Raw genomic sequence first — 12247 nt, forward strand, 5'->3', positions numbered from 1 at the left:
GGAGGTCTCACTCCGCTCCGAAATCACGGAGACTACACTCTGCTCCCAAGGGAGAAACAAAATGTACAGAGACGATCAAAGCCAGTGTTTGTGATGACTTAACAGTTCCCAACTTCATTAGATTCGCTGGGCTGCTGAATTTATCGACGATGAATTTTTAAACGCCCGCTGTTTATAAGTCTCTGATCAACAGATGAGCATTGAGGCTTAATATATAATTTTCCTGCTCATTCCTTCATTCACGATAGCGGCTGACATTTTGAGAGATTACACGATTACAATTCCCATCCAGTTTCTATTTTCAAGCCGATTATATAACCGCTCAAATCGGCTATGCCATAAAAAAACCAAAAACCGTCACATCAATCATCAACATCAAAATATGAATGATCCAACCATCGACTTCACTGGTAGTCAACACAGACAGAAGAGGACTACTCGGTTTTTATGAGAAAACATACAGAACATGTTCATCGCGATTAATATCAAGGATATTTTATTTATGTACCAGGAAATCTGTTTGCATTGTTCTGGACATTTCCCCTGCTTCTAAACCAGACACACAGTACAGTAGCATACAATATGCTCATTAAAGAATGACATATTTACAAACAAACAATTTACTGTAAATAAACAGAATACAGGAAAAAGAACACATTTACAGGTTTTCTGAGTAATATGTCACTGACACAAGATGATAGGTTAAGAAGAGACAAGTCCACATTACAATTTTCAGTGAATCATAGGTCAAGTGCTATAGCAACGACAATCCAAGGAGTAATTTAAAGTATGAACGCAAACTGATAAAATGGGTGAACGGACAAGCAGACAGCTTTTAGACAAAACTTTTTCTTTTGCCAGTAAAGCTAAAATAAGATGCCTTTGATACCCAACAAAAATAACTTCACAGTGTAGTGGAAAACAAACCCCAGAGGAGGTCAAAAAAAAAATAGATTTTTTGTAGGGACCGCTTATACAGCATCATTACATACTAGATGTCTTCAAGTTTCTATCTGTCCACATTTACAAAAAGAATTTGACACATTATGGCATGATAGATGACCACAACTGAACTCTGGGAGACAAGGTTATGCAAAACAAAACCATTAAAAAAAACAAAATGAAAATGTGTTCAGAAATCTGCTGCAAAGAGTGTAGGTTCAGGAACTGCAATTTGCTTATAAAGCTTCTTCTGCATGTAAAGCACTGCGTACTGGGAGAGACGGGACAACCTCAAGCAGTAGCTCAGACAAAAGGCATTCATAAGGTTTAGAGTTGCATGGAAACCACAGAAGTGTAGTCTGGTCCTAAAGGATTTTCTCCTGCATTTACGAGGTTACTTCTTGTGTTTTATCCTGATTTAAGATGCTCACTTTTCATACATGTTCATATAAATATTCATATATGACACAAGCTGAGCACGGCATTGGATTCCACCACACGGACCCTTTTAAAAAAGGAGAAACAGCAGCAGAGGTCAGATCAGAGCAAATGTGCTGAACCAACAAAGTCTTGGACCTGCATGAATACTGTCATCTTTGCAGCCTGTGACCAGTGAGCTTCAGCCACTGCATCTCTTCTGCAGGCTGTGTGGCGTCTGAACCTGCTGCTCTTCTCTGACGCCCTCATGTGGAGCTGTACAGGGCGATCTGCTGCACCTTGCTTAGCTGTGTCAGCAACCGTTTCATGCGGTGTTTGAGCTGAGGCAGACGAGCCAGAGGTTCAGGAGGCTCCAGTTCCCCGGTGTAGTCCAGCCAGCTCTCCAGCACTGATGACAAGAAGTAGAGTTTGTTTCAGAGAACCTTTGTGAAATTTTATCAGTCATATTTTTAAATCAGTTTGGTGAGTTAAATGACCTAGTTGAACAGAAGCTATTAAAGTCAAAGGGCTTACCATCTAGCTCCCTCTCAATGAAGTCCATCCTGTGAGAGACCTCGTCCTGGACGGCATCTATGTGATCCAGCAGGTTGATCCGCCACTGCTGATGCTGCCTGCTGTTATCTGAAGCTTCTCCGGAGTCCTTGACACCCTCGTCCCTGTTCTCAGTCTGTGACCATGAGCCACCCAATGAAGCCTGAACATTTTTAAGGGGAAAAAAAAATGGGAGAATTTACTTACAATCCACATGAGAGTTGTACAAGGACTTATTTGTAAATGTATTCACTTTGAGGAAAAACAAAGTTTATGATGGAGTCCTTTTAAATTATATAATAAACCAAAAGGGACCTGTGCAGTTAAGATCTAATGCTCACATGAGGTGAGTTATTCTGAGAAATGCTGACTAAAGTATATTTTTATCCCCCTCAGAAGAGCAGCTTTTCTCAGTTTAATTACACAACAAAACCCCACCTTGTTGCTGATGCCTGTTGATTTGGGCTTGTCTGTCTCAAGCAGGCTTCCGTAGCGTTGCTCCCTTTCCAGCAGCTCCTCTGTGCTCCTCATGCTGTCCTCCAGCTCAGAGCCCTGTCGGGTCTCCACCACCAGCCGCTGCTCCACTGCTGGATAATATGCCCGTGGTTTCTGGTAGCAGTGTTCACTGGTAATGTAAGAGTCTTGGAAGGAAGGAAAGGGGGAAGAGGAGCAGGACGAAGAGGCGGTGGCAGCTGTAGCAGCCCGGCTAAGCTTCTCCAGAGCGTTGGACATTAAGATCTCTCCTCGGTTCATGTCCTCATCAGGAGTCACAGGAGATGGAATTGCATTGCTGCTCCGGCACGAATCTGAACCAATCCATGACCTCTCCAAATGCTTCCAGGGCTGTCGCCATAGCTGCAGGTCAGGGTGAGAGTTGTTCCTGAAAGTACAGGGGACAAAAATCCAGTGTGCGATTGATTAATTATTAATAATAGCTGAAGTGCATTGGTCAGAAATATCCTGTCTTGGGAATAACTGTACTCACTGTAAGACGCTCATCTTAAGCTGAAGACCATTGAGGATCTCCACTACATGGTGCACATCTCCCAGCAGCTGGTGGGTGGTGGTGATCTTCTTGGCATTTTGGTGAGAGTAGTTTTCTTCCAGGAACGAGAGTCCATACATGTGACCATTGGTCAACCACTCTCGATCATACCAGTAACGTAGACTCTGCCTCTGACCTGAAATTGAGACGATTAAATATTAACTGTTTGTAACGGCAAAAATATGCTTTGACTGTTAGGCCACCGATATTCTCTGTACAAGCTAAACTGTGTCTGACTCCTTTTCTAGTTGGTTGGGAATAAATGGCAGATTGAAGAACAGAACACACAAACGTAAGCAAACCAAGTCAACTAAACAGATGTGTGCTAAAGGTCTTAGCTTAGCAGCATTTTATCAGCTTCCATCATTTACTCCTCCACCTTGGCAATGTTAACACTCTTCACGCATTTTCTTTTTAGCTAAAGTCAGGACTGTACAGTCATGCAGCTCTGTACCGTGGACACAGTCAAACACCCCAAAAGACTACATTGTTTAGTTCCCACTAATATCCAACTAAAAACAATAGCCAGCACTGTTCATAGCTTCTGTAATTTAGCTGCGTTTTGAAGACCAGGAACTTATGACTCTATATAAGCAAAGTGTACTGTGCCATACAGCGACACACTTTAGTGTAAAACTTCTGTCTTAAAAAAAAAAAACAAGGTACTAATATGATGCAGAATTCCTTTTAAAATGCTAACATTGTATGTCAAAAGTCATGACTATGGTTATTAGAACTAAACATTGTAATCTCAATTTAAAGTTGCACAATGATATCATGTGCAGTCCAGTAAGCATTTAGAAGGAGGAGGAAGAGGATGAGAATTAGGGTAACAAAAATGAATCATATGACATAAAAATGATTACTGATTATTGGCTAAACAATTTAGCATCCAACAACAGCCACAGGGACACAATGTTAGAACTTGGAACAACTTTAAAAATATAATTTTTCGTATTGTCCAATGTTCCTTGGACATTGTCATTTTCTTATTGTCCACTAGATGGCCGGTTACACTTTTTCAAGATTCAAGATCCTTTTATTTGTCACGTACATAGTTATACAAGTATAACACGCAGTGAAATGTGACCTGATACGCTCCTCAACTGTGCAAAATAGAGAGAGAGAAGTAAAAACTACAGCAGAAGCAAATGGTTATTTCTACCAGATTAGCAGAGCAAGCTTTATGATGGAAGTGATGCAGTCTTAGGCTTTGACCATACTCTATTGTGCAGCTGGAGATCCAATGTCATTCTTATTATATTTCTGTGAGGTCTGTCACCCGGGGCACATGCATAGTTGTTAAACTAATGTAAATTCTGTGCTGACAATTGTGCGCAGTCGCACGAACATCTGCACAGTCCCTCGTGCTCACTGGAAAGTATAATCCTAGGTCTGCTTTTAAAAAATAAACAAATAAATTTTTTCCCCCTTACCTGGTGGGTCTCGGCAGATGTAGCAAGTGTAACGGTCTGGAACATTTTCTTCCAACAATCCCATACAGGTGCCATGCTGCCAGCACAAACAATCTTCACACTAACAACAAGACAGATGTATTTAACAATTGTGAAAGTCTTAGATTCAAAAGCAATAAATAATAAAGCCAGATTTAAAATTAAAAAAACAAAACAAAAAGCTCACCTGAATCATGAAGTCATTCTCTTCTTCTACCTCACAGATGCATCTCACTATCTCTTGGTCACTGGTGTCTAAGGCACCAGAGTCCACACTCAGAGGTGGTGTAGTGACGTCCAAATCCACATCAAAGTCATCTTCACTCCACCCACAGCTATCAGTGGACCAGTCACTGATACTATCCTCGTCTACAGTAACAGGGACAAAACGAACGGTTGGGTTTCCAAGTGGACGACACAACCTTAAGATTTAATTTGTTTGTGGGTGATTCTGTTAAGTCTAAATAAAACTTCAGCTTAAATCACTGTTGTTTTTTAGTATTTGTAGCTTAAATGATGAAGCAAGCAGTGGCAGCGAACAACAGCAAAGGATTCAATCAACCATGGGTTCAAAATGTGGCAACTATATTGACTTGTTGCATGCATGAGTATCAAATGTACAAAGATGAGTCAAGCTAAACAAAATCTGCAGCATGATGGATTAAATCCGAAAGCAACAGAAGAATGTAGGGAGAGGAAACCATCTACAGCCACGCATATTCAATACACGCACACTATCAGAAATACCCACCATCCACATGTATCTGCTCTGAGTAGCTGTATCCAGGCCTGCTGGGGTAGGCCTCGGGCTTGTGATTGTGTGAGGGGGGAGTTTTGAGTGGCAAATTCAATTTGGACTGAAGACCCAATACTGAGATGCCAATATTCTCCTCACTACCTGTGCAGTCTGTTAATACAGGGAAGGGGGGGAAGCACATGTTGAACAAAAATGTCAGCTTTAATAATGCTAAAAACAAGTGCCCATCAGGAAGTGAGAAAATGTGGCACAAACATACATTATGGACAAATGACATTACTCAAGAACAATCGGGGGGCAAACATGCAGCCCATGTTTCAGGACTGAACAGTGTCAAATAACTAGTCAGTGGAACGCCGCCTATACATCTGTGTGCATGCCAAACACACCACTGTGAATGCTACCCACAATTAACACTAGTGCGGGACTTGTATGTCGGATCAGTCATTATCAGTGCCACAATAAAATCTGGCTTTTCCCATCTGTATTGCCAGCTAAAAGAACTTTAAAAACAATCTAAAAAAATAAAATAAAATAAATCAAGCTGACCAATAGATTTAAGAGACAACATGTTGGAGTTTTTTGACTGACATTATGGAGGGACAGAGGCAGACGACAAATATCACGCTTCTCCCACACACACAGACTCAACCACCACACCAAGAGGACTGAATGGAGCACTTGATGCTTTGCAGGCTAGCCATTCCCACAATGTCACAGTGAGTGCGCATGCAGAGCAGCAGATATGTGATGCAGCCTTATGCCAAGCACCTGCTTCTTACCAGACTTGGCCTTCTTTTTCTTCTTCTTTTTCTTGAGTTTAATGCGGAGGAAGTCCTTCTGTTTAGGCTTCTCTTTCAGTTTATCTTTTACTGAACCTAGGGGCAAGAGTTCAGCTGCATGAGAGTACAGCAAACACTGCTAACAGGTTGGTACTCATACAAGCTGAATTGTTCTGAGCACATTTTCATTGCATCATACTGACCAATATCGAAGCAACTCCTGTCTGAGTCTTTGTCCTGCAGCTGACAGCCATTCCTGTCCAGCTGGTTCTCTTTGCTTTTCTCCCTCAGCAGTGCCCTCTGCTGATGGCCTTGAGTGTTGACTGCAGGCGGTGCTGACGTGCGTCTGCCAGCAGCCTTCAGCTCTCCACGCGGAGCCGTGGCCACTCCAACAGACTCTGAGGAAAAATCACAAGGAATTTATGAGCCAAAGTGCCTGATCTCGAAGCAATGCTGGACGTGCATATATTTATCACTTGGCCTCAATTCTGAAGTATGTGATTTAAAATAACAGCAAGCCTTGACTCGGCATTTCAGATTCTACTATTGAAAAAGCGACGCAGTGACCCAGTTATTTATTAAAAACTCCTCTGTCACTTTATCTGGAACAAATGACAAACTGGAGAATAACTTACGCATGGATGCAGAAATGGTGCGCCTTCTCTTTGTGCCATCCAAACCAGTGGCACTAGACTGTTTCTCAGAGGCCCTAGTCTGGACGCTCCTTGTGGGGCTGCGGTCTGCCTCTGGGGGCTGTTCCTCGCCATGGTAATATTTCATATGGTAATGCAGCAGCTTGGCTTTACGGAATGATTTTGTGCAGCCAGGAGCGCTGCACTTGAACGGGTTGTGATCAAGATTGATGGACAGGACAGGAGGAGGTTGGTTTTTGATAACTCGATACACTGAAACAGAACAACAGAAGTGCAAAGTGTAAATAAAGCTCTTCTTGTTTTTTTAAAGAGTGTGAGAAATTGCACTGCTTGACTCAAAAATGTTAAAATGTACTCACATGGTTCTCTGCTGAATCTGTTGGGGTTGTGGAAACCCTGCTTCCTTACCGCTGTTAAAAGATAAATGAAAGGAACTCTTCAAAGTGCGCTCACATGCTTTCCAAAACACTAGAGAGCCAATGGCATTTCTGCTAAATGACTTCATTTAGTGCGTTAACACTTACGTTTCACAGGCTGAGGAGGCGGCACATCCACTGCAGCCTGAACACTTTCTGATTGGACATTTGGTTTCTGCTCCACGTCGCCACTGGATTCTGTGGTTGTCATAGTGACAGACACCTGCTCTGTTTGCGATGACATCTGAGTGGGCAACTCTGTGTATGGCTTGAGTGACTCTGTATATGGCTTTGCTCCAGTCTGTTCCATTTCCACCTCTTCCTTTTTCACCTCTCCATTGATGCGACACGTTTCGCCACCTTCCTTCTCGTCTTCCTCAACTCTCACGCCATTACTGAATCCTGTCCCTTTTTCAACATCCCTGGGCTTGATCTGGTCTGCTTTCTCAGGGATTTCCTCTTCTTTTTTGACAGTGGGCACAGCCTCTAGCTCACCATTTGTTTTCTTGTTTTTATCATTTACCATTCCCTGTTCATGCTCCTCATCCTCACTGTTGCTGTCGTCCTCCTGGTCTGAAGTGCTGCGTCTGGCTCGCTTGTTCTTGGGTCCCCCGTTCTCCTGAGACCTTCTGTCTCTGCGGTTTGGGGCCCTCCTAACCATGTTCCTTTCAGAGGACCGAGACTTCCCTCCACCTCTCTGTGAGCAGGGCAAAGAAATAGCTTAGAAACAAAGATCTAAAAACTGTAGTCGAATCCACGACAGCATATAGTATCATTTGTAAGAAAAAAAAAACAAAACATGTTGGTACCTGTCTGGTAAAAGGCTTCACATGTATTCCTTTCACTGTCTGGATGACACCATCATAAAACCTCACAGTGTAGGATGCTGAAAAGAATGAAGAAAACATACAACTATTTGATAACTTTAAATGTGATGTGTGTGAGGCAATCGCTCTATGCAGAAATCAGATAAATCTAGCATTTTGGATATTTTTTTTGCATTCCTGACAAAAGAGAAAGTACTTAGACGACATCACAGATTTCATATTTAAACCAAAAACAAACGTACAAGATCTCAGACTATACTCCATATAACACTACTTTGCAATGAAAATGCAAAATTTTAAAAACTAGTAACAAATCCATGACTGAAACTCATTTAAGCCCATTAACTTAATGTGATACTCACCATCTTTATTAATCGAAATGACCTTAGCAGGATAGAAACGGCAGTCAGACCAGCTGGCCAACACTTTGTCATTCACATGAAAGGCCTGGAGGGAAAAGATTTGACACTGTTGGCACCATTTCAAAGATTGCAATGGAGGCAGAGGTGTTAAAGGCTTCCTATAGTTTTATTAAAAATGACACTTTTACTTGTAAGTAAGAGAAGCAGTGCCATTGAACTTATGCAAATACAAAAACCCAAGAATTGCATTTCGCTAAGACCAGTTCAATGCAGTAATGCACTGTGCAACAAAGGGTAAAGAAGACAAGGCAGAATGTCTCTACGCTACACATTTCAAAGCAAGCATGACTGTTAGCTTACAGGTACTGGAGCATCGTCATTCAGGCCCTGCCGCCTCAGCTGAATTCTCTCTACAGGTCTCAGGTAGGGACTTGTCCAGTCAAACCATTCGTCGTAACGGTGGCTCCACTGCCGGTAATGGATCAACACTTTTTCATCGTCATAATCAATCTTCTCAATGTTGGCAGCATACCTACAGGAAGAAGTTCAATGGCTAGTTTATAGAAAGGCTGAATGAATGGCAAGTCTAGTGATTTAAGCACTTATCATTTATCTCAAACATATAATGAGGGTGGCTTTAGGAATGAAATCAAGCTTAAAAATGAAAACACATAAAAAACAATGAACCATGGCACAGCTGTACTTAGTGGATGGTGTGCTGGGCATTTACACATTACTGCAGTGGAGTTAGTTTTCCTTTTTAAATTATACCTTTAGTACTAAACCGTTGTATACAATATCAACTGCATTTATACATAACTGTGTCAGAAGGAGTGCAGGTCTATTATAAAAGACAATTTATATTTTAAAAGGCTGCTCCCACTTCGCTTTGCAATGGCAGTATTCTAATGATGTAGTCTTATCACACATTTACAAGGATCATTCCTTTAAATAGAATTTAGCATGTTTTTACATGATTTTCACAGCTTAAGGGACACCTTGAGGACACTCATCAAGATTTTTAAAACACTACTACTGTTACTGTAATACAGGCCCGAAAATAAACAAGGAATGGAAACTTAGGTGTGAGAGGGAAGTGAACAGTAAAATGGATGAGAGAGGAATGAGTGAGGCCATGACTCACCAGTTTTTGAGGCTGTCTCTAGCCTCAAGCTGAGCTCCCACCTCAAATGTTATCCCTCTTCTGTTAGGGGGCGTCTTACTCATACTGCCCACATCAAGGCACCCTTCCTGTATGCGCACACACACACACACATTAACCATTAAAAGAATCTGCACTCATATGACCTCTGTTTTGCAACTAAGAGATATAAATTGTGCCGAACAAGGGACACAATACACATGTGCACACACACACGACCGTCAAGGTCTTTACAGATAATAATGCAGTCAACTCTGTGTGTGCCTGAGGTCTTTCCTAAATATTTCACCAAGTGACTCTTTAAACCTGAATACCAATCTAAGACACCCCCTTCGTGCCAGCAGAACAATAACCCTACCCAGCAAGGGAAAAATACTACCACTGTAGGCTTATACAAGCTACAGATTACAAATGTTGTTACATGGTGTGGCACAGTGTGCAGAGATTAAATACTGATATATTAAGGTGAGCCATGCCCCTCAAATGGTGGTGAATATGTAGCCAGTACCAGATGTTCAGCAAACACTACCTCAAAGAATAGGAGTCTTTAAAAAATAAAAATAATCAAATGTCCTCGCACAGGACGCTCCTAAGCGGTTTTAATCAAATTTATCACAGTGCGATTTCAGTGTATCCTTATCAACCACACATCGAAAGATGGTTTAAGAATGACAAAGATAATGTGCTCACTGTAGGCATTCACCACTACAGCAGGAAGACATTTCTGCACCGAGCTAACACGGGATTGATTTAACAGCACATTCTGCTTAAACTGCCGTTGTCAGATAAAGAATAACACTGATGATCGCCATTTCAGCTATAACAAAAATACAAATAAAAAATAATGAATGTCGTTGGAGTCGATCAGAGGAATAGACCGAAATCCTCCCGATAACATCGTTTCTTTTGTCGTGCGTACGTACACAGGACAGACTGACATGCCGGCGCCTTTTATTTAAACAACTAAAAATTCACACCATGCACCACAGCGTCTTACTTTTGTCCACGACGGAGCCTAATCGGTTCACCATAGCGGAGACTGTCGGGAGTAACTCCGGATTTCAGCGCAACCTACAAACCGGATATCTTCACACTACCCTGCCCACGTGTTTTTTTGGTCAGTCGATTTCACGTATAGACACAATGGGAGACAATGGTAAAGACCATTATGGTTGCACGTAGGGTATTCCCGCTACATTAAGAGGCGAGCAATAGTCTGCTCGGCAAAAATACTGGATTTAAGATCAAACCGGGTGTTTATTGGCGTGCAGAGAGCTACACAGACGGCAGCGACACGGACACAGAAGATGCACAAGAGACGTAAGATGCCACAATCAGGGCACATGAAACAGGTGATAAAAATTACTTTAATCTCAAAATTATCCGCTAAGACTATGTGTGGAGTAGCACATTTCGCATTGTAATATGCGGAGGAAAAAGGAAACCCATATAGTATTTTACCACCGGCCCACCCAATACATTTAACAGCGTTCAACCGATATTTTCTATCTAATTTAATAAAAGGGGGAAAGCTGAAGAGAAAAAACACTAACAGGACTCGACATTTCCCAGATTTCCTTTTGTTGACCACTTCTACCACTATAGACGCGTTATTGTCCAGTGTTTTATAACCGGAGGGCGGAGCGCGAAAGTAACTGACACCTACGTCAGACCCTTTGACAAATAGCACTCGTCGAACAAGCGCTGTGGAGGCGGGACGCTTACATTTGATTGGGCGAGCAGCTGTCGTTCACAGAGCCGTTCGCGGCCTCGCAGAAGGCCTACTTTTTCATACTTTTCTGGCTGTGTGTGCGCGCGGCGTGGAAATGCCGAGTATAAACTTCTCCAACTAAACAGCCACAGACATTTCAAAGCACAGAGTAACAAAGACCGTAGGACCTGAAAGCACATCTGCTATATAACAAATACAAAACCGATATGTACTCGTATAACATTTTATTACCTACTTCGTCACGTTTGTTTTGAACTCAAAAAGCCGACATGCGGCACCATACCGCTGTTGATGCACCCACCAACCGGGCCTCGGTAACGATATTACTGGGAATTTAAATCTGTCGAATGCAAAGTGTGGATATTCAAGCTTCTTACCTGTTTACCAGTCACTATTTGTCCGGTTCGATGTATAATCTGCTGTGTAACTGCTTAAAAGCACAGGAACTGCCGGCTCCGCCTGTCAGCTCAAGACCACGCAGTTAAATTTCTCCCCGTTGCATTCACCACCGGCGCGGGCAGTGTGCTTCTGCGATGCGCATGCGCATTAAACGGACCAAATCCCTCGTGAATATCAATAGGACGTTTCATCTCATACAGTCTATTTCATTGCGTATAGATAAATATTCATTAAATATTTAATAACCTGCAATTTGCCAAACTTTATCTATTATAAACTGTAATAACTATGAATATGTACAAACATGTAAAAACAGTAAATGAAATCAGAAATGTAAGTCACGTACGGTATAAATCCGTAATAAAGTCTAAATACAGGCACAGGCATAAATACAAGCACAAAAAAATCTGAATTTCAATGGCTTTTCAGTACAGCTGTTCCATGTATAATGTTAAATTGTGTTTAATGTTTCCTAAATAAGTTGCTGATCTTAGAATAGTGATGCTTTCAGTCCCTGACTATGCCCAGGGGACACGAGTGTCTCCCCGGTGTATGTTCGCCTGGATCTCTTTTCTTTTACTTGTTCGAGTCCCAAAGGCAAAGCCCAGAGCTCCTATTATCTTGCTTTAATGTTTATGCTGCCCTAGCAGCTTTGCACCAGAATGACCGATGAAGCAGAGTGAAGTTTGTGTAGTGATGAACATAAAAATGACAAATATTTGAACATATACAGTGAAGGCAATGACA

The 12247-nt window shown here is 41.9% G+C and overlaps 1 protein-coding gene across 3 annotated transcripts; it reads right to left on the bottom strand.

Annotated features, from left to right (window-relative positions):
* Positions 1 to 479: 479 nt before the first annotated feature.
* phf20a (PHD finger protein 20, a) lies at positions 480 to 11615 on the bottom strand. 3 transcript variants are annotated; one of them, XM_006784688.3, is made up of 17 exons: positions 11479 to 11615; positions 9352 to 9458; positions 8568 to 8739; positions 8208 to 8292; positions 7828 to 7904; positions 7127 to 7715; positions 6962 to 7012; positions 6585 to 6854; positions 6153 to 6347; positions 5950 to 6045; positions 5162 to 5317; positions 4598 to 4779; positions 4393 to 4492; positions 2897 to 3092; positions 2350 to 2791; positions 1894 to 2074; positions 480 to 1768 (listed from the first exon to the last, which is right to left on the bottom strand). In XM_006784688.3, the coding sequence occupies exons 2-17, from the start codon at positions 9432 to 9434 to the stop codon at positions 1626 to 1628; spliced, it is 3018 nt and encodes a 1005-aa protein (XP_006784751.2). In that variant the 5' UTR covers positions 9435 to 9458; positions 11479 to 11615; the 3' UTR covers positions 480 to 1625. The 3 variants fall into 3 exon arrangements, with proteins under 3 accessions (XP_006784751.2, XP_006784752.2, XP_006784753.2); XM_006784689.3 differs by lacking the exon at positions 11479 to 11615 and adding an exon at positions 10367 to 10594; XM_006784690.3 differs by lacking the exon at positions 5162 to 5317.
* Between the last annotated feature and the right edge of the window lie 632 nt (positions 11616 to 12247).

This window comes from Neolamprologus brichardi, chromosome 5 (assembly GCF_056152115.1).
Source record: "Neolamprologus brichardi isolate AB-2024 chromosome 5, ASM5615211v1, whole genome shotgun sequence".
Classification (NCBI taxonomy): domain Eukaryota; kingdom Metazoa; phylum Chordata; class Actinopteri; order Cichliformes; family Cichlidae; genus Neolamprologus; species Neolamprologus brichardi.